Consider the following 22,468-nt stretch of genomic DNA (forward strand, 5'->3'; position numbering starts at 1 on the left):
GACACCTAAGACACAGTGATCACATGTTTTGTACACATTAATTTTATTAAACAGGTGAACATTATTGTAAAACAATTTTTTAAAGTACTTAGTAGTTTCTTGCCCAGTCTTAAGGATTTAAGAAGTTTCCAGTGTCTGCTTGTAACTTGTACCTTGTTTGGTTTTTACCTCAAGCAGGTAAAGCATCAGTTACCTCGATGCTTTAGGTGGGTCAGGTCTCTTGGCTTATTTCCTGTTCAGTTGTAGGTCAGTCTTCAAGTTTGAAGACTAAAAGCAAATTGGAGCAGATGAGGTAAGAAGTTACTACTGCATTTTGGCATTTTGATTAGGAAAGCCTGCAGAAGACAAATGCATGATTTGAAAGACCAGTGTCATAGAAATAAACTTAAATCAATCTCTCTCTCTCTCTCTCTCTCTCTCTCTCTCTCTCTCTCTCTCTCTCTCACACACACACACACACACACACACACACACACACGCACTCCACGAGGAACTCTCAAATTGTGAACATTCAGAAGTCTGAGAAATCGCCCTGTTTTCTTGATGAGCTGATTTTAGATTTCCCCAGAACTACTGATGGGTGGCAGAGCTGTGGAAACAGCACAGAGGCGCTAGAAGGTGACTCCTGGTCATGTCCCCTTGCCATTTAGGACTCCCTCAGAAGGGGGTGCGGCAGTAGCAGCTGATGCAGTCCTTGGCCAGCTGAGGTCCCCAGAACCCCTGGCTGGTCGGCAGCATCAGGACCGACCACCTGTGTAAACCCTGCATCCAGATTCTGATGGACTGAAGTGTTCTCTGTCTAGTGAAACAGTACTTTCAATGCAGTTTACAAAAGAAAGTGATGTTTTTCTTACGTTAGGAAATGGTCTGCGAACTTATTTTAAATTACTGAATGGCTTGTAATTTCAGACTGTGTACCCATAATTTTTAGCTGGTTTTAGAATCAACATATATTAAGTATTTAATTTATGGCAACCTTTTAGAAGCATAGATGGCAATCAGTTTAATATTATAGTCTCACATTTCCATCGTAGAAACACACACACACACACACACACACATATATATGTATATATATATATATATATATATATATATATATATATATATATATATATAGTTTTCTGATCAACATTTTCCTCTTTGATCCCCTCCTCCCCCAACTATAAATCATAGGAGCAAGTGATTGAGTAGACAGGTGAAGAGGAGGAAGTCACAAATAAAATAGGCACTTACATTTATTGTGTTTGCAAGCTTGTTTTTGAGAACGGCACATGTTTCTTAAGACCTTGTTTCTTGCCTATTTTATAGAGCTCTGGCCTCTTAACAGCACGGCTTTAATGACTTCTTGTGGGGCTCTGGGTTTATGTTAGCACCGACTGGAGGGAAGAAGGAGGTCGGATTTCACAAGGAGGCTGCAGACTTGTAAAATCATACCTAACTGGCAGCACCAAAGTCCACATCAAGGAGAAAGCTGAGATTTGCATAAGGACATGAGATGTTTTGCCATTTAAATAAGTGCAAAATGTTTTGATAATGCCAAAAAAGTTATAGGGGGATCTGATATTATTGTAAAGAGTGTATTCATTTACTCAGCTTAATGTTCCACTAAAAAAAAAAATCTAAATAAAAAAACAAATATTTGCAAGGAAACAAAGATTAAGAGTGTTAAAATATAAATTCATATTTGCATGTTTCTCTAAAGTTTTATGTTTTTATATAAAACTAGAGGCCCAGTGCACAAAGTTTATGCACAGGTAGGGTCCCTAGTGGCTGCTGGCCGGGGCCTCCCGTTCCCTGGCTGCCTGCCACCAGGGCCAGCCAGGGGAAGGGGCCACAGGCAGTTGGCGGCCCCCTCTACCCCCTGGTCAAACTCCCAGGCAAGGGGACAATTTGCATATTAGGCTTTGATTATATAGGATTCTATATAATTTATTTTTTTATTGAAAAAAAGATTTTGATTCAGACATTCTTTTTTTTTTTTGTAATTGTCAGTATGAGGGCACTGGTTGGGGAGAGAATCAAGCATCCACAGATCATAGGTGATGTCTCTCTAAAGCAGGGGTCTTCAAACTACAGCCCGTGGGCCACATGCGGCACGCAGAGGAGTCTGATCCGGCCCGCCAGGTTTTTTGGGCAGTGAGCGCAGCCGAGGTGTTACAGTAGGAATTAGTAGTTCATATAGTCCGGCCCTCCAGCTCTCTGAGGGACCGTGATCTGGCCCCCACTTTAAAAAGTTTGAGGACCCCTGCTCTAAAGCATGGGAAGTTCAGATATTTAAAAGGAGGCAGGTAAAAATTAAAAATGGGGGATTTTATCAGGTAGTAGAACAACATTACAAAGACAGGCTCTTCAATTCATGCCCCATGTAAGCATATAAAGTTTATTTTAAAAAGTCATTACTTTTCCTCAATTATGTGTATTATAGAAAAAAATAAGTACAAAGAACACCATAGGTAATCCTACTACTAGAAATTTGATCTTAATTACTTATTTCCTATAATATATCCCCTATTATTTCATGATTCAGGTAGGGGATTTTATCTTCCAAATAATTTATCTCTGCACATTAAAATGGGAAAGTATTGCTGTTTGTCTGCATTATATGAACCTTTAATATGCATAAACTACATAGTCTGGCTCAGTAGAAAAGAAGGGACAAATTTTACATCTTAAACTACCTATGCTTTTGTTAGAGCTTTAAAGTTTATTTTTGTTACGTAATGGTCACTGATAGCCTTTGTTTGCTTTTCTTCAGATTCATAACTCCAAACGTTAGTGTATTCATAGCAAGACATCCTGTATTACTATGACCCCTCCAGAACCACTGCTAGTTCACGAGGTGTCAAGCAGTGCCGTGAGAACATGCTCACGTTATCATACTCTGTGTGTGTGTGTGTGTGTGTGTGTGTGTGTGTGTATATATATATAATTGAATATTATGAAATCCTTATAAAATATTAATATCCCCATTTTACTGAGGGTTACGGAGTCTCGAGGTTGAGTAACATCTCAAAGGCATACAGCTCATGTGTGCGATGCTGTGATTCTTACCCAGATCTATAAATTTTAATACCTGCACTCTTAACCACAAAGCTATCCTGCTGTACTGGGCTCCCACTACCCACCTACAGTATGCACTGTCTTGTACTGGATATTATTCCTGATTTTCTTTAAATAAGCTAAGGCCAAGATTTTGCCTGAGTCTTACTATCCTGTATCTCAATTTTCTAATGCCTTAATTTCTATCATCAAGAAATAAGAATACATTTAAATTGGAAAAACAAATACTATTCCTCCTAAGTTTATTTCAACAGAGCCTCAGAAATAATAAAATTTTCTCTGCTAATTTTACATGTTATACATTGTTGCTTTTTTAGGCAGATATATAAACTCATGGACTTCTTTATTTAAATCTTAATGACAACCTAACATCTGAACAATTAGTTAAAATACAAGGATGCATTAGATATTTGAAAGTGTTTATATGGTTAACCTCTGACCTATTTTTGTAGTTTCCCCATCTTCCTATCATGTCCAGTTTCTTCTCATCCTGATAAAATGAGCATTTGTAATGGTGATTCACCAATTCATCTGATCTCTTCTCCTATGTTCTCTGGTCTGGCACCATACTGTCCACCAACCTTCCATATCTACCTAATTATAGAGTAACATGCTAATTGACCATACCTTTGTGATGCCCACCAGCCAATCAGAATTGAGTATGCAAATTAACCCAACATCTTTACAAACGGGCACCGAGGGCCTGGAGGTGGGGCAGGACACTTGTGTTGTCACCATGGTAATAATGCAGGCATTTCGCAGCACCCCAGCCACTCTGGGCCTCTGGGCAGCATAGGAAGATGGAACGGTAGATCCAGGCCGAGCAGAAAGGTGGCTCTGGGCTGGAGCAAAGGTGGTGCCAGCAGCCAGAAGGAAGGCCCATTCATGCATCGGGCCTCTAGTACATATATAGGCCAGAAACCTCAGAACCATTGGGGTCCTTCTAACCATTTCCCTTGAATGTCTCATGGCCAAATAATGTTCAATGTACAACATCTCTTTTTGTGCTCTCCCTTCCATTTCTACAATCTCTTTCATCATGCATATTCATAGTCTACTGCTCTAGTAGCCTCTTAAGTGGTTTCCCTACTTCTAAACTCTCTCTCTCTAATAATTTCACCTTTTGATGATGAGAAGTTTGTGAGCTTAGAACTAGGATAATAATGAAAAAAAGAATAGCTTGTGTTCCCATTAGGCAAACTTTTTAAAAGATATATATGTTTTAAAAAATATTTGGTTCCTTAATAAATTTTAGACTAAGGTAGTATATAATTTACATGCATTCTCACCTTTTCTATGGATCCTAAGAATACAGATACTCTTGTTTGAGATGAGACCCATAGCTTCAAAATCCTAGTATGCAGGAGTTTAAATGTATTGTTCTGCTTAGGAAAATCCGGAACTTAACATATATTCTTATTCAGCTAGAAAGCCAAAACATATGAACTTATACCTGAGCAGTAGAATTGCTTGGAAGTAGAACCAGTAATTTTTATCTTCCACAAAAAGTTGGAGGGTCTCATACTTTACTCAGCAGAGAATTCATATAGATTCTCCAGAAATTGCCTGGATTCAGATCCCTGCCTCACCACTTATTAGCAGTATAACCTTGAGCAAGTTGAGTAATCTGTGACTCAGTTTTCTAAACTGAAAATTGAAATAACAGCTGTGAGAATTAAATAAACTAAATTATGTAAAGTACTTAACATGCTGCCTGGCAAGAAAATATATGTTAGGCCATCGTTGTTTGTGTCATTATTATAACCTCTGTTATATGCTTTCATAAAACTTATACTTTCCTTTAGAGCATTTAGCACAGTTTGAAGTTACATACTTGCATAGTGATTTAGTTGTCTTCATCCATCACTACACAAAGATCCCTGAGGGTAGAGTCTCTGTTTAGCTCATAACTGAATCCTCCTTTGTACCTAGAATGTTCTAAATACTGAATAAATATTTGTTGACTTAATTAATTTAGAAGAGATTCCATTAGTCTAAAATAAGTCTGAGTAAGCAGTTAACTGCCATGCATCCAAAATGAAAACCATCCCCACAGACCACGATATTTTGAATTTAAATTAAAAAATCAAATTGCAGTGAATATTATAAAAATAAACTTATTACTCACAATTTGGGTGTTCTTGAATATTTCAGCTGAAAATTCTCACAAAAAATGATTTTAAAGTTGGCCAGGCTGCCACTTAGGGAAAACATTTTTTTTACAGACACGCGTGGTGTGTGGGAAAGGTCCACCACTTGCATCTACGGATGCTTACAGCATACAAGGGGTTAAAATTCTCTTCTGATTGGGGAGATAGTTCATCTATCTTATGAACAATTGCATGATTCAAAGCCTGAAAACATGGGTTAATTACAAACTAATGGTGTGATTATACAGATAGTGGGGGTGATAACTTCTCTGTGTCATAGTTATAACGTATAGCTTTAATAGCAGAAATATTCATTGTGTTTTGTTTTGTTTTGTTTAATCCTCACCTGAGGATATTTTTCCATTAATTTTTAGAGAGAGTGGAAGAGAGAGGGAAAGACAGAGAGAAATATCGATGTGATAGAAACACATCAATTGGTTACCTCCCGCACAAGCCCCAACCAGGGCCTGAGCCAGGGAGGAGCCTACAACCAAGGTATTCCTTGACCGGAATGGAACCTGGGACCCTTCCATCCACAAGACGACTCTCTGTCCACCGAGCCAAACCAGCTCTGGCTATTCTTTTTTTTTTTTTAATATAAGTAATTAATATAAAATATTCAAATACTGTTGTATACTTACCATAAAACAGTTTGGTTTTGGAGTAATTGATGCCAAATGTGTTGTTTGTTTTTGTTGTTTGTTTTTTGCAAAGAAATAGCCAATGAATCTGTTTATTGAGAATGCACCCATATAGAAAGAGTTAAAATATATAGTTGGCATTGCATAAAGGAAGGTATTTTTTCCTTTTGAAGTGATAGGGATATATGCATTCAATTTTTCTAATAATTAGGCTAAGCAGTTTAAAGATTTGCTAGGAGGGGTTGCTAAGGCATAATACTTTATGACAGCATTTAAAATGAGAACCACATTTTTTGTGAGATTATTTCTTTGCTGAGTTTAGCAGTAATAGATTAACCTTAGAAGCCTTTGAATTAATAGATGGAGGCTGCTTTTGAGACCCGTGTATCCATATCAAACACTGGTGTGTGTCTGGACGATGTTTTTGAAAGATGGGGGGAAAAGAGGAGATGCAAGCAAGGGAGGACAGATGAAAGACTTAAAAAATTTTAAATCACTGTTAGAAAGACAAAGAGAGAGACAGACAGACAAACACTGATTTGCTGTTCCACCTATTTATGCATTCATTTCTTGATTCTTGTATGTGTCCTGACTGGGGATTGAACTTGCAACTTTGGCACATTGAGATGACGCTCCAACCAACTGAGCTATTTGGCCAGGGCAGATAAGAGACTTTTATAATGGCTCCAGTGAGAGATGTTGGAACAGAGTCGCAGAAATGAATGTGACATATATTTAGGATTTATATATGTGGGAGCAGGTGATGGAAGGAAGAGAGTGCAAAAGGAGTCAGTGATCTATCTCAGTGAGTGGTCATTAGTGGTGATGTGACAAATTGAGATAAGATGCAGGCTTAGAAGAAGGAAGATGACTTCATTTGGGATGTGATCAAAAATTAGAAGTGCCTTTTACAAATCACAGGTGAAGAAGCCCAGTAGGCAGTTGAAGCTATCGGTATGAAGCTCTGAGGATAGGGATCTGAGCTGGAGATGTATTTGGGAGAGCCATCAACAATAGATTGGATTTGGCTGAAAACCAAGAGTGGATGAGCTCACCCAGTGAAATTGTATAGAGAGAAGAGAACAGAGACTCTCTGAAAGGGAAGGGCAGAAGAACAGGGAGAGCCCTTGGAAAAAAGGAGACAAGAAGGAGTCAGTGAAATAAGAGAACAAGGAGTGCTTAGTGTGATAGATGCAATTTCAATAAAATAATAGGATAAGAAGGCAGACTAGGTGTTTGAGGCATAAAGTCATAGAGGAAGAAGGGGAGGCAACTAGAATAAACGATTCTTTTTTTAAAAAATATATTTTATTGATTTTGTACAGAGAAGAAGGGAGAGAGAGAGAGAGTTAGAAACATCGATGAGAGAGAGTCATTGATCAGCTGCCTCTTGCACACCCCCTATTGGGGATGTGCCCGCAACCACGGTACATGCCCTTGACCAGAATTGAACCCGGGACCCTTCAGTCCCCAAGCCGACGCTCTATCCATTGAGCCAAACCGGTTTCGGCAGAATAAATGATTCTTTAGAAAAGTTTTGATCCCTGGGGGAGGACAGAATGTGCATAGCTGCTAGAGGGACACATGCCATAAAGAGAGGCCTGGAGTTTTGTTGTGTTTTGAGGTTGGGAGAGACTTTTAGCAGCTGAAGGAATGAACTAGGAGGAGGAGTTTGACTATACAGGAGAGAGGTAGAGAGATGGCTGTGTCAGGTTCACAGAGGTGAAAGAAGAGGATGGGGTTGATGCCCAGATGGAGGAAGTACAAACAGAAAGTTGGCGACTTATTTTCATATTTTGAACGATGAATGCTGCTTTTTCTTCAGTCTCATAGGTGCTGACGAGAGTCCCAAAGGAGTATCTGGCTTGGTCTTCTTGGGGAAAAAATATTTTGCCAGTGGGTTGAGTTTTCAAAAGGGACAAAAAAGTTAGGCATGTTAAATATAAAAGTGTTTGTGGAAATTAAAAAATATATATCTTTAGAACTTGCTTTCGATCTGGCTGAAAACTAGAGTGAGATCAAGAAATACCCTTACTGAGTCAATTTGTTACCTAACCATATATGGTAGACATTTACCAACATATGTATCAGATTATCACATGGTACACACTGCTATATGTCAGTTATAGTCAGTAAAGTTGAGGGGAGGAAAGACAGTAAATTAGTGGTTGCCAAGGGCTTAGAATTGGGAGGAGATCAGAAGATTATGGAGTGATTAAAGGATATGGGATTTCATTTTAGAGTGATGAAATATTCTAAAATTGATTATGGGGTGATTGTACACTCTTTGATTTTACTAAAAACCATTGAATTATATACTTTAAATGAGCATATTGCATGGTATATAAATTACATGCTATGTGATTTATATCTTAATAAAGCCTTTTAGTTCTCATGATTTTGTAACTTCGAGGCTCTAGTGCATTTAACCTAAAGTGACATGTTAGTTTCATTTTTAAAAATAGTTCTTTATTGTTGAAAGTATTATATATTGTTCAGTTTTTATAATGTAGAGGTTTCATAGACTTACTCGTCTAGGGGGGGAAAGATTCAGGGGATCATATTGTTTGATTGGTTAGCTGAGATTCGAAGTAAAAACACTCAAATGCTGGTTGGAATGAAATTACTCCAGGCAACGGATCATTATTTTTAGTCTCAGGAGTCACAATATTTATAAAAAGTCTTGTAATATATAAAGGGCCCTCACTATATTGGCTTATTGAATCTTTCTAAAAATCCTTTAATAGAGGAGAAACATATTTTTAGCTCTAAAAATAATACCACTAAATACTTTACATCACTTTAGAATTACAGTAAACGAACAAAGCATTATTTTCCTAATCCTTGGTATTTGTACCTGGAAAACTCCCTACATTTCTGACTACTGTGCTTAAAGACCTAATAGAATTGGAGAGTTTCAAAGCATTTCAGTTCAGTGCACAAGTACTCTTAGTGCTGAGCCATGCCATTCACTATCTTCGGGGATCCTGCAAAGAATGTGACCCACTCCTGGCACTCAGGGAGCTCCTAGGGAAGAGAGATTGTGAGCCCATGGTTAATATACGGTGAGATACTGATACGCAATTAAGGCCTGCAATGTACAGAAGTTGCAGATAAAAGGGTCAGGAACAGTATGGGAGAAGTGATCTAGGTTTTAACTGGTGAGAGGATTTCGTCAGGTGGACAAAAGGACCATTTGAGGGAGAAGAAAGTACTCGTAATGCTCACAGGCATGAATACGGTGTATTCAGTGTTTATGAAACATAATTAATTGTAAGTGGTTGAAGACAAGTGAGAGTATTGCAGGGACTAATTAATTAACCAGAAACACAATCAAATTTACCTTTTTTGACTGTTACTCTGGTGGTAACTCTGATGGTAGGGGAGGTGTCACCTAAAAGGTTCCTGCAAGACTTCCAGGCAGTAGATGGCAGGAGCCTGAGTGGAAGGGAAGACTGTTAGGGATGCAGAGAAGTCAGATTTGGGAGAAATATACAGTAGATGGGATAAAACATACTGAATTGGGTGCTTGAATCATTGTAGATTGATTGAAGAAGTTGTTCAAATAGTTAGGACTGGAAAACCTATTTTATAAAGAAAAGTTAAACTATATTAGCTGTTTCCATCTAAAGAGGTAAAAGCTGGGGAAGAATAAGATAAAAGTCCCACCTTAAAGTCCGTAAGTGGTGTTTAGACTGGATTGTCAATGATGGCCAGAACTAAATAAAAGTCACCCTTTTACACATGGAAAAGATAGCATGGGACCAATAAGAGAAATTAGTACTTCATAAAGCAGGCATTACATTTATGGAAACTTAGGTCCTCATTCCCCCAAATATGAATGTTTGATATAGTTAATCCTGGAAAAACTAGAGTCCTGGAGCACGGATTTGTGCACATTGAAAGGAAATTAATTAAAAGAAATATTTTAATATCACTATTCGTGTCTTGCTAATGAAAAGAAAATAGGGCCGAAACCGGTTTGGCTTAGTGGATAGAGCGTCGGCCTGCGGACTGAAAGGTCCCGGGTTCGATTCCGGTCAAGGGCACGTACCTTGGTTGCGGGCACATCCCCAGTGGGGGGTGTGCAAGAGGCAGCTGGTCGATGTTTCTCTCTCATCGACGTTTCTAACTCTCTATCCCTCTCAATTCCTCTCTGTGTAAAATCAATAAAATATATATTAAAAAAAAAAAGAAAAAAAAGAAAATAGGATTCTACTGAGTCGCCTATCTATCTACTCCAGGACTTCTGTGAGGATCAAATGAGATGAGGCATGGGAAAACGCTTCACAGACATTTGGTTAAACTGTAAAATGTTTGTACCTGGCTATAAAGCAAGTCAAGTTCCTGGGTTGAAGAAACTCCAAGGAGGCTAGTTGTTAGGGAGAGGAAGCCAGGCATTGCTGTGTGATGTCATTACCTGGTTCCCACAAGGACTTTTTCCAGGCTGGGCTGTGGGCTGCATTTTGCATCAGGGGGTCTTGGCAGCGTTGGTTGCAATTTGGTGGGGCGTTGCTCCAGGGAAGTGGTGGGGTCTGTGTCCCACTTGGGAGAAGCCAAGTGTTGGTTTGTCGGCACTAGGTGCATGGTGCCATTTCTTTGTAAATGGCAGTGCGCCTCATGGCAGCTTCTGCATTGAGCATCTGCCCCTTGGTGGTCAGTCTGCATTATAGCTACCGGTCGGACGGACAGACATTTAACCTTTTCATATATAGACCAGAGGCCCAGTACATGAAATTTGAGCACTCTCAGTGGCGGGGGGGGGGGGGCGGGGGTGTCCCCCCCCAGGCTGGCCTGCACCCTCTTGCAGTTCAGGAGCCCTTGGGGGATGGCTTAGCTATCAGTGGGACATCCTTTGAGCTGCCACAAAGGCAGGAGAGGTTCCCGCCACTGCCGCTGCGCTTGCCAACCGTGGGCCTAGCTTCTGGTGCACTGGCCACCAGGGGGCAGGTCCTGCATTGAGCGTCTGCCTCCTGGTAGTCAGTGCATGTCATAGCAACTGTTCATTCTGCCATTCGGTCAATTTGCATATTAGCCTTTTATTTATATAGGATAAGCTTACATTGTTATTAAGAAATCAGGCCATTATGAATGTGAACCTGATATTTTGGACATAAATATAACCATCTATTCTCTAATTCTCCAGTAGATAAGGCATTGGTTGGATCCAAAATAAAAATATTTGTAAATAGGTTAACATCTAGAGAATGATTACAGAAGCAATTAAAAATAAAAATTGTAATAATTTTCAGGTTTGATGTTCTTGAATAGGGATCTCAAACATTTTAGTTTCACTCTTTATACTCTTAAAGTTTTTTGAAGACCCCAAAGCTTTTATTTGTGTAGGTTGTATCTATTGATACTTATTATTGGAAATTAAAACAATTTTTAATCCTCACCTGAGGATATATTTTAGAGAGACAAGAAGTCAGAGAGAGAAAGAGAAACATCAATTGATTGACTCTGTATGCACCCCAACCCAGGATCAAACTGGTTACCTGGGTATGTACCCTGACAGGGAATTCTTCAGGTTACAGGTTTTATTCCTCGTCAGGTAACATACCCAGGTAGCCATTCAGGGCACATATGAGTGGTAACCAATCAATGTTTCACTCTCACATCGATGTTTCTATTCCTCTCCCTTCCACTCTAAAATAAATAAAAATAAAAAATAAAAACAAATATATCCTTGGGTAAGACTTACATTTTTAAAATAAGTAAACCAATAAAATACTAATTAATTTAAAAATGAAAACATTGATTCATTACATATTAACATAATACATTTAATGAAACACAACTATTTTCCAAAAAATACATATTTTATTGAGAAGAGTGGCATTGTTGTATATTTGTGCAAATCTCTGACTAGCTTACTAGGAGACAGCTGGATTCTCACACATACCTGCTTCTGCACTGTCTGTTGTGATGTCACCTGTCATGTAGTTTCTGGAAAACCCTGAACACACAGGAGAAATGAGAATGAGGCAAGAACATGACAGTGATTATGAGAATGGTTCTTAACTTGTGAAACCTGTTCTCGAGGAAGCAGAAATATTTTGTTACCAGCACCAGAACAGTTACTATACCACTACTCCATCCTTTTTGGAAATAGATGCTTTTAAGAATATTTTCATCATTATTCACTGGCTTTTTCCTATTCCTCTAAAGGTCTGTGATCCATTTACAGACTAATGAAATCAAATCCAAGGCAAAATGTAAGTCTTCTGTGATCTTTTACCCTTTCCAGTCTAATGAAGCATACGTCATCTAGACCACAGTCCCTCTATTTTTCTTCATAACTTCTCACTTTATGGATAAATCATAAAGGCATAACTTCACTTTATGGATAAATCATAAAATCTGTCTGCCTTTATGATTTATGGATAAATCATAAAGGATAAATCATTCCAGTTTATTTAAAACTGGAATCTGAGTAAGACCATCACTGGGGCCCTTTATGTCCTGGGAGACTTAGAGGGAAGGAAAACCACACTATTACCTGGAGTCTGGACTCTGTCAAAATGTCAACCCAGGGACACTGATGACCAATTCCTGGAGGCACGCCTAACGTGGGAAAGAATTATCTCTGGAAAATGGCAACACTTCAATATTTAGCTTTAGTTTGGAAATGCATGAGTCTAAAAATAACCTCTTGAGTCTCTCTACCTCTTGGTCATCAGCACACCATTGTTCTTCTCATTTTTATTCTGCAACATCTGTACCACCCTCCTTCGATTCCAAACACAGAGTGACATATCTGCGTCCAAAAGAACCAAGTCCTTGTTTTCATTGAGGTGTCTTGTGGAGCCTGGCCCTTCTCACTGCCACCACCCCGTTGTCATCTTGTTTAAACAACCTGTCGGTCTTGACTCAAGGCTCTCTGTGTCTCAGTCCATCCTGGGTAATAGAGCCGGCTTTATTTTTCCAAGTACTACTATCATGACATTTCTTTGCTCAGAAATCTTCAGTGATGTCTTAATTTGTACCTTGCTACAAATCTGCTTTATTTCTGTCTTCTTCCACTTCTGTTATTGCCTTCGTGTTATTCCCATTTTTCTGTTTTTATCTAAACCTAATAGATTATTCAAAACTCAATTTAAAACCAATCTCTGTAAATGGTTTTTACTTCTCTAATCTGTCTCCCTTGATTTCCCTCTCCTCTGAAATAGAGCAGTGTCTGAAGCTTGTTCCACAGTTGGGTATGTAATTAAATACTTTTATTAATTGTTTGCTTTTGTTTCAGTCATGTTAATTTTTTTTCCCTCTGCACAGACTGTAAGTTTCTTAAGAATTTGGCTAGAATTTCATCTTGGGAAAGACTCCTTGATTTGGGCAACTACTCAGTGATTTTTTTTCATAATTATTCCCTAAATTATTTTTGCATTAGTTACATCAGGATTGTCTAAACATCTGAAAAAAGAGTTCAAGTCTGATAAATAATACCTAGCAAAATGCTATTCCCAAGTATAGACTAATAGTTCATCTAAATATTCTGAATTTGTCAAATTTTCTTATAGCTATTTCTGCATTTGAAGTTCAGCCAGTTTCTACTGAAGTCCAAGAAGGTGGAATTGCTAGATTTGCATGCAAGATTACATCAAACCCTCCTGCAATTATAACATGGGAATTAAATCGAACAGCTCTACCTGTAACTGTGGACAGGTAAATACAGCTTTTCGTGAGACTATATGGGACAAAGACCGTTATGGAACTCATTTTCATAGATGGTGTCAATAATCAACTTCTTTCTTTTCTTAATATATTTTTTATTGATTATTATTATTATTATTATTATTATTATTTTTTACAGAGAGGAAGGGAGAGAGAGAGTTAGAAACATCGATGAGAGAAAAACATAGATCAACTGCCTCTTGCACACCCCCCTACTGGAGATGTGCCTGCAACCAAGATACATACCCTTGACCAGAATCGAACCTGGGACCCTTGAGTCCTTAAGCTGGGCGCTCTATCCACTGAGCCAAACCGGTTAGGGCAATAATCAACTTCTTGGTTAATCCTTACCTGAGGATATTTTCTCCCTTAGTTTTTTAAGAGAGAGTGGGACAATGGGGGACAAACAGAAACATTGATTGGTTGCCTCCCACACACACCCAAGCAGGGCTGGGGATGGAACCCGCAACTGAAGTACACAAACCACACACTGCATAGTTAGTCATGTTTTAGAGATCTGTGGTGACACAAATGAGAATAATTGAATCAAGCTAATATATTAAAAGGTCTTTAAAGCTTGGCACTTTAAAAGGGTTGAATAGCCGAAACCAGTTTGGCTCAGTGGATAGAGCATCAGTCTGCAGACTGAGGGGTCCTAGGTTCGATTCTGGTCCAGGGCATGTACCTTGGTTGCGGGCACATCCCCAGTGGGGGGTATGCAAGAGGCAACTGATCGATGATTCTCTCTCATCAATGTTTCTGACTCTCTATCCCTCTCTCTTCCTCTCTGTAAAAAATCAACAAAATATATATATATATTTTTAAAAAGGGTTGAATATATGAAATGTTATAGAATATATGTTAGAATAAAATCTGCTACAGAGAGTTTAATCATCTCCCTTCTTATAGCAGGATGACTGCCCTACCAACAGGAGTATTGCAGATCTACGATGTGGGCCCAAGGGATGCTGGGAATTATCGTTGTGTTGCTGCTACGGTAGCCCACAGGCGTAAAAGTATGGAGGCTTCTCTAACAGTGATTCCAGGTACCTCATAAAGTTCTGTTTTTAGTTTTTAATTGAAACAGCTATTCATTTGTATTTTCTGGCTATAATAGTATGCTGTAAAATGGTACTTTAGTTTCATTTAAACTATTGTAATCTATTTGGAAAACGGTCATTTTTATGTACTATTCAACTCTTCTTTCATAGGCTAACTTGTTATATGTCATGTAGTGTCAGCATCTTTAAAAATGATTGAATTTTTTGTAAATATTTAACTTTTTAAAAAATCCTATATAATAAAAGCATAATATGCAAATTGTTCCCTTGACTGGGTGTTCGACCAGGGGGGTGGAGCCAGCTGCGGGAAGGGAGGAAGGCCCTGGCCAGCGGTAGGCAGGTGGCCGGGAGAAAGGAGAGAGTACCCAGTTGGTCACCGCCAGCTGCTAGGGAGCCTACCAGTGCACAGATTTTGTGTTCTGGGCCTCTAGTCCTATATAATAAAAGGCTAATATGCAAATTGTCCTCTTGACTAGGAGTTCAAAAGGAAATTCCACCGGGGGGTGGGGCCAGCTAGCCAACTGCCCACGGCCCCTCCCCATTGCCAGCCCCACCTCCAGTTGTTCCCCCAACCCCAACTGGGGACAGGATTGGCCAGTCAATCTCCTGCATCCCCCCCCTCCCAGCCATCCCAGCCTGATCAGCCCCGATCTGGGTGGGCCGGCTAGACCTCCTCTCTCCCCCATGCACGAATTCATGCATTGGGCCTCTAGTGTGTGTGTGTGTGTGTGTGTGTGTGTGTGTGTGTAATACAAAAAGGAAAATAACAATTATTCATTTCCACCAGAATTGTCCATTGTCAATAAAGAGATACTTGTTTCCAGTTTGGTATTTTTTTGTTTGTTATTTTAAGAAAAATCATAATTTGCATTTGTGAAAAAATACATACTTATTGTAAAGAATAATGTTTATAACAGTAAAAAAAGTACAAAGATATATCCTGACCTGCTCAGTTATTTATAGCATCCCCCCATTCACCAAAAAAGTCTCGGATTTGATTCCCAATCAGGGCAAATACATAGGTTCACGGGTTCAATTTCTAGTCAGGGTTCATACAAGCAAAAACCAGTTGATTCCTTTCTCTGTGTCTCTCTCTCCCCCCATTCCCCTTCCTCTCTCTCCAAAACCAAAAGACAAATCCTCAGGTGAGGATTTGTTTTTTTAAAAGTACAAAAATATAATATAGTTTTTTAAAATATCCCCAATTCCAATACTCAGAAAGTATTATTGTTAACATTAAGTGAACATAAATTTTTTTTCATTTTGCCATACATGAATATAATTAAAAGGGAAATTAGCTTGAGAGACTAATATGAAAAAATATAAATAGTACTAAAGTGGAATCATATATAGACACTGATTTTTATTTTAAAACAATTAACTTAAATTTACTTGAATACAGTGTAAGAAAACTTGGGCCAAAGACACTGGTAAACCTATGATTGCTTCTTCTCCCGTAGAGTTATTCTCAAAGACCCTATAAAATTTTTTAAAATATATTTTATTGATATTTTACAAAGAGGAAGGGAGAGAGGGAGAGAGAGAGCTAGAAACGTCGATGAGAGAGAGAAACATCGACCAGCTGCCTCTTGCACACCCCCTACTGGGGATGTGCCCGCAACCAAGGTACATGCCCTTGACCGGAATCGAACCCGGAACCTTTCAGTCCGCAGACCGATGCTCTACCACTGAGCCAAACCGGTTTCGGTCCTATAAAAATTTTTTAAAAATTGTTTTGAAAATCATGAAGAAGCTGAAATTATTTTTTTTATGTTTTGTTTTAATTTGAGCTATTTCCTATCAGATTCCTGGTGTAAAAGAAGCAAAAGCACTCTCCTCCTTCCCTTCCGCCTACTGTCACACGAATTCTTAAAAAGATTAGTGAAGGTATTCAAGGAACCTTTCAACCTCAATTAAAAATGAATAACATGGAAACAACCCAAATGCCCATCAGCTGATGAATGGACAAATAAAATGTGTTCTATTTATATAATTATTTTGTTGTTGTTCAATAAAAAGACATGAAGTACTGGTACTACTACAACCTGGATGAATCTTGAAAATATTATGCTGTTAAACGAAGTCAGTCAAAGGAAGGACCATGTAATGTACAGTTCTTTTTTTTTTTTAATGAAACGTTTAGAATAGATAAATCTGGAGAGACAGAAAACAGAAAGTAGCTTATTGAGGTTGCCAGGCTATGGGAAGAGGTATGTGGAGAGTGACTGTTGTTTTCTTTTTGTTGTTTTTTTTTTTGGGGGGGGGGGTAATGAAAATGTTTTAAAATTGATTTGGTGATGGGTGCAAAACTCTGAAAATACTAAAAACCATTGAATTATACTTCGGATAGGTGAATTGTTTGTTATGTGAGGGTTGTTTTTTTTTAAGTGAATAACTAAAAATAGATATTTTCACTTCTATTTTACTTATAATTTATTTTTTATACTCTGCCTTTTTCTCTCCAAAGCTATGGAGTCTAAATCCTTCCACACACCAACCATTATAGCAGGTCCACAGAACATAACAACGTCTCTCCATCAGACGGTTGTTTTGGAATGCATGGCCACAGGGAGTCCCAAACCAATCATTTCTTGGAGCCGTCTTGGTACGTCTTCTCCGGGGAGGAGGAGAGGTGGGGGGGGTTCTTTAAACTTTGTTCATTACAGTGAAACTGATAAAATATAGCAAAACATTTTTGGCAATTAGGTGACTTTGAATTTTTGGGCACTGTAGTGTACAGAGAAATGGTTTTAGTATAGAGAATTTTATACGTTTAGTGATAGGATTGTTTGGAGAATGATCTTTGGAACTAATTTTAGATTCTGTTTTATATTGTTTTAACTGAAGTATTCTCTCTGAAATAGATCACAAGTCCATTGATGTCTTTAATACTCGGGTGCTTGGGAATGGTAATCTCATGATATCTGATGTCAAGCTGCAGCATGCTGGTATATATGTTTGTCGGGCCACTATCCCAGGCACACGAAACTTCACAGTTGCCATGGCAACTTTAACGGTATTAGGTATGTTTTTTTTGTTTTGTTTTGTTTTTTGTTTTTGTTTTTTGTTACCGATACAAAGGCTGAGCTGACATAGGACTTTAATTTTTAGGAGAAAATTAAAGTTATATTCTCCTAAAAATTAAAGTCCTATGTTACAATATAACTCAGGGGTCTTCAAACTACGGCCCGCGGGCCACATGCGGCCCGCAGAGGAGTCTGATCCGGCCCGCCAGGTTTTTTGGGCAGTGAGCGCAGCCGAGGTGTTACAGTAGGAATTAGTAGTTCATATAGTCCGGCCCTCCAGCTCTCTGAGGGACCGTGATCTGGCCCCCACTTTAAAAAGTTTGAGGACCCCTGTTCACCATTCTGTTTACCTGCATACTATTATATTCCTTCTTTCTTAAGCTTCTCCTCACCCACCCACAAGTCCATAAACCCATTCACCAATCTAAAACTGTAATCTGTTGATTGTCTATATGGATTCACAAGAGGCTATGTATTGAGCTTAGTTAAATAGGATTATGGTACATACATTTTTAGAGTATTTATATAGATGGTCTCCTTGGGGAAAGCCTGGATGAAGTGGATATCTCTCTGGGCAATACGTGGGAAAGGCATCTGGATAGATACATGGAGAGTGTAGACTAGAGGCTCAAAATGTCATATATTTTCAAGGGTGGGACTTGGTCATTTACTCTTCCTTGACTCTGTATCATTCCTGTTGGGACCACAGAAATATATTTTTTCTTTTTTCTTTAAAAACAGCTCCTCCTTTATTTGTTGAATGGCCAGAAAGTTTAACAAGGCCTCGAGCTGGCACTGCTCGATTTGTATGTCAGGCAGAAGGAATCCCCTCACCCAAAATGTCATGGTTGAAAAATGGAAGAAAGATACATTCAAATGGTAGAATTAAAATGTACAACAGGTAGGCTGTGTCTTTTTGCTACTATTTTAGATAAGATTAATGGCTTTAGTAATTTTTATATTGCATGGCAATAATTGTAATATCAAGTACTTTTGCTATCTTGGTATTTAACACTAAAATAAATTAAGAAATTTATTAGGATTGTAATATCAGCATGACCATAGATCCTTTTATATGTAAATCATGGAAGTGGTTAACTATACTGAAATGAATATTAGACATTTCCCCCAGACCTGGATTATAGGTTTTTTTAAATTTTATTTTATTGTTTAAAGTATTATAAATAGTAGTACTTATGTCTTCTTTTTTTCCCCATTGACCTTCCCCCAGCCTCCCCTATCCCCTGGCACATGCCCTCACCCCTCACCCCTGGATTATAGTTCTGATGAGCAAGTAGCTAAGTTATTATAAGCAAGCATATTAACCCTTGGGGTCTCAATTCCTTCTTCTATAAATGAGGAAATTAGCAAGAAATAATTGATTCGCTAAGAAGACCCCCACAATTCAAACTTAATGATTTTAAGAACTCGCTTTTATTAGTATAAATATGAATCTTTTTGTAACATTCTCATTTATGTTAGACAAAACTTGAAAAAATTTTATTGACCTCAATTTTGTCACAGTTGCAATATTATATAAATTAGATACTAAAAGTAATATTTTTTTAATGAAAGACAATTTTTAAAAATATATATATTTTATTGATTTTTTTACAGAGAGGAAGAGAGAGGGATAGAGAGCCAGAAACATCGATGAGAGAGAGTCATCGATCAGCTGCCTCTTGCACACCCCCTACTGGGGATATGCCCTCAACCAAGGTACATGCCCTTGACCGAATCGAACCCGGGACCATTCAGTCCCCAAGCTGATGCTCTATCCATTGAGCCAAACCGGTCTCGGCGAAAGACAATTTTTCAAAAAATAAGTTAAACTGTCATCTAAAGCAAACAGGATTTGGGGATATCACAAGTATTTACTTATTTGACTCAGAAAATAAGAATAATTTTAAGCAATTCGTATAGATTTTTCAGTAGGGCTGACTACACATTTTTTTGTTCATAGTAATTTTTGTCATTTGAAATGAGAATACACTTCACAATAGTTTAACTTTATTTTTACGTTATTCTTAGAATTTTTCATAGAAATAAATGTATTTTTTTCTTTTCTTCAGTAAATTGGTAATTAACCAGATTATTCCGGAAGACGATGCTATTTATCAGTGCATGGCTGAGAACAGCCAGGGATCTATTTTATCTAGAGCCCGACTGACCGTGGTCATGTCAGAAGACCGACCCAGTGCTCCCTACAACGTGCACGCGGAAACCATGTCAAGCTCAGCCATCCTGCTAGCCTGGGAGAGGCCCCTTTATAACTCAGACAAAGTCATCGCTTACTCCGTGCACTACATGAAAGCAGAAGGTAAGCAGTTAGAAGAGTGTCTATATTTGAGTTCTACTTGCACTCATAGATTTGTTTTCAGTCTGAATGATGCTTGGAAAATCCACATATTTTTTTTCACATAATGTTTTTGAAGCTCTATGACATTTGTCTCTAGTCTGTCAGGTGTATCTATTTTTTTTCCTAAATTTTGCAGTATTACTGGTATATATCTTTGCTTAAGATATTTTTTTTTAGAAGTAAGTTACTATCTCTGCCAGGTAAAATAGAGAATGGTGTATGTATGGATTTCCTTTCAGCAAATATATAAATTTCTTAACTAAGACTTAGTATGCCCATTTAAGGATGCAGTTACCTAGGACCAAGGGTGTGACTGCTTAATAAAATATTGTAGTAAAATATAGTCACTCTCTCATGTTCTTTTTAAAGGGGAAAGTAAACATCAAATTCCCCATATATTTGATTTTATAGATTTTAAATGTTTTCTGAAATTATACAGAACTCTCTGAAAATTGGATAAAACATTATTGGTATTTTATTATCTAAAAGTAGAAATCAGATCTATCTTCAGATTTTTATTTTGAACTATTCCATTTTTATCCTTATTGTTTCTTTTGGCAAAAAATTTTAGAAGAAAAGGAAAAACTGCTTATCAATCCTAGAGATTTTGCTATTGTTTTTTTTCTATACTTCTCTATTGATTTTTCTCATAAGAAACCATAATAGAAGTTTACAGATTTTAGTTTTATATACAAACAGCCTAACTTTTATGCAAAAGACATTAAAAAACAAATCCAAACACCCAATGAATGGTGATATAATAAAATTGTCTGTAGAAACAGGTGGTTTGTTGTTGTTTGTTTTTTTGTACTTTGAAGTAATATTTGAAAAAAGAATATTTTGAATTTAAATCAGGGGTCATGGTAGCAAGAAGAATGGAAGTCTGATAGCTGAGCTTGTCGGAGTATGTTAATTCCCCTCTCGGTGATTTAGGAGGTTAAAGGAATGCTGGTTTTGGTGGGGACCACTCTTGTTCGCTATTATGGTTCTTTCATTAGAGCCTCCACATGCATCTCAGTGGTCTATTCAGGGGTAGAACAAGGCTTTTTAATTCGAACTCAAGGACCTTGTTTGCTAGGTCAGAAATCGTACTATGCAGCTCCTAATTAACGAGACATTAGGCAGTCTGTTGTGAAATGCCTGTAATCTTGTCTAATTAAAATGCTATCAAGTTCATTCAGAAATGTGGGAAAACTTAATAGTGGAATTTGCCTTCTGTTTTGTTTATAAATCCAGTGTGGAAAGAAGGGGCCCTGTCCTTAGAGAGTTTTGATTAAGTTGACATCCATTTACCGTGAATTATTCACAAAGCACAGTCGCGACCAGGGCTCTTGTTCCACTTTACAGGTTTGCTCTGTAGGAATTAAATCCGACAAAGACAAATCCTGCTTCCTACCTTGCCATGCATATTTTATTAAGAATTGCTAAGGATTTTTTTTTTCCCCCCCTCTCAAGAAAAGAAAAAAGCTCATTGGGAAACAAAGCGTTCTGAAGCACATTCTGTGCTTCCCGGTTCTTTTGCTGTCAATATAAATAAAAGAACAACGTGTGTCAGTCAAATTTAATAGAACCTCTAGGGGCAGAATGAGATCTTTTGCAGGACAACTTTTGGGTTGGTTTGTTTTTATAACAAGGAGAGACTTTACATTCCCCACTGTCTGTCCATTTATGTTTAAAAGAAAAAAGAAGCCCTGAGTTCAAGCAAGTAAAATTTAACTTTATGAATGAATGACAGCGTTCTGCAGTGTGAAGCTTTGTGTGTTCCTGCCACACTGTGAGTTTTTGACTAGATGGTAATGGAGTTTAGAGAAGGTTAATTTTTTCCAGTTTGATTTATTCAGGAAAAACGCAAGCTAGTCATTTGTAGCAAGACAAAAGAAATTTCTTTTAGAAAATAAAGACCTTCCTTTTCATGGTTTTTTAAAAAAAGAGTAACAAACGGTAACGGAGAGAGATTAGACTCAAGGCCCAGTGTCTCACAGTGCGGGGAAATGGTCTTGCTAATTTTATTTTGAATATTCTTAATTTTTAAACACGGATTCTTTCATGTAGGTTTAAATAATGAAGAGTATCAAGTAGTCATCGGAAATGACACAACTCATTACATCATTGATGACTTAGAGCCTGCCAGCAATTATACGTTCTACATTGTGGCATATATGCCAATGGGAGCCAGCCAGATGTCTGACCACGTGACACAGAATACGTTAGAAGATGGTAAGAGAATGTGATCCTAGGCCATTTAAGTATGAACATTAGTGTGTTTAACCAATTTAAAAAATAAATATGCTTTAAAATAGGGAAAATATCTTCTTGTTGTTTAAGAAAAACAGATGTGGTGATCATCAGGCTAATTTGCTATTTCATATCTGACTTTCACTGTTGGACAATAACATGATAAGCGTAAAGAAAACTTACATTTATAATTCATAATATAACTTTAATAATAAAATTCTAGTTTTGTCATTGTATTTCTTCAAGTTCCTTAGTTTAA

General features: G+C 37.8%; 1 protein-coding gene across 2 annotated transcripts in view; it reads left to right on the plus strand.

The window, feature by feature from the left end:
• PRTG (protogenin) overlaps positions 1-22,468 on the plus strand; it is a 122,273-nt gene that overhangs the window by 40,183 nt on the left and 59,622 nt on the right. For both annotated transcript variants that reach the window (XM_084875867.1, XM_084875868.1), the window contains exons 3-9: positions 13,375-13,519; positions 14,438-14,574; positions 17,057-17,194; positions 17,454-17,612; positions 18,357-18,516; positions 19,688-19,935; positions 22,027-22,191. In XM_084875867.1, the coding sequence (XP_084731993.1) occupies positions 13,375-13,519; positions 14,438-14,574; positions 17,057-17,194; positions 17,454-17,612; positions 18,357-18,516; positions 19,688-19,935; positions 22,027-22,191 (1,152 nt within the window). The remainder of the gene's footprint in view (positions 1-13,374; positions 13,520-14,437; positions 14,575-17,056; positions 17,195-17,453; positions 17,613-18,356; positions 18,517-19,687; positions 19,936-22,026; positions 22,192-22,468) is intronic.

Source organism: Pipistrellus hanaki (assembly GCF_964339955.1).
Source record: "Pipistrellus hanaki genome assembly, chromosome: 1".
NCBI classification, from domain to species: Eukaryota; Metazoa; Chordata; class Mammalia; order Chiroptera; family Vespertilionidae; genus Pipistrellus; species Pipistrellus hanaki.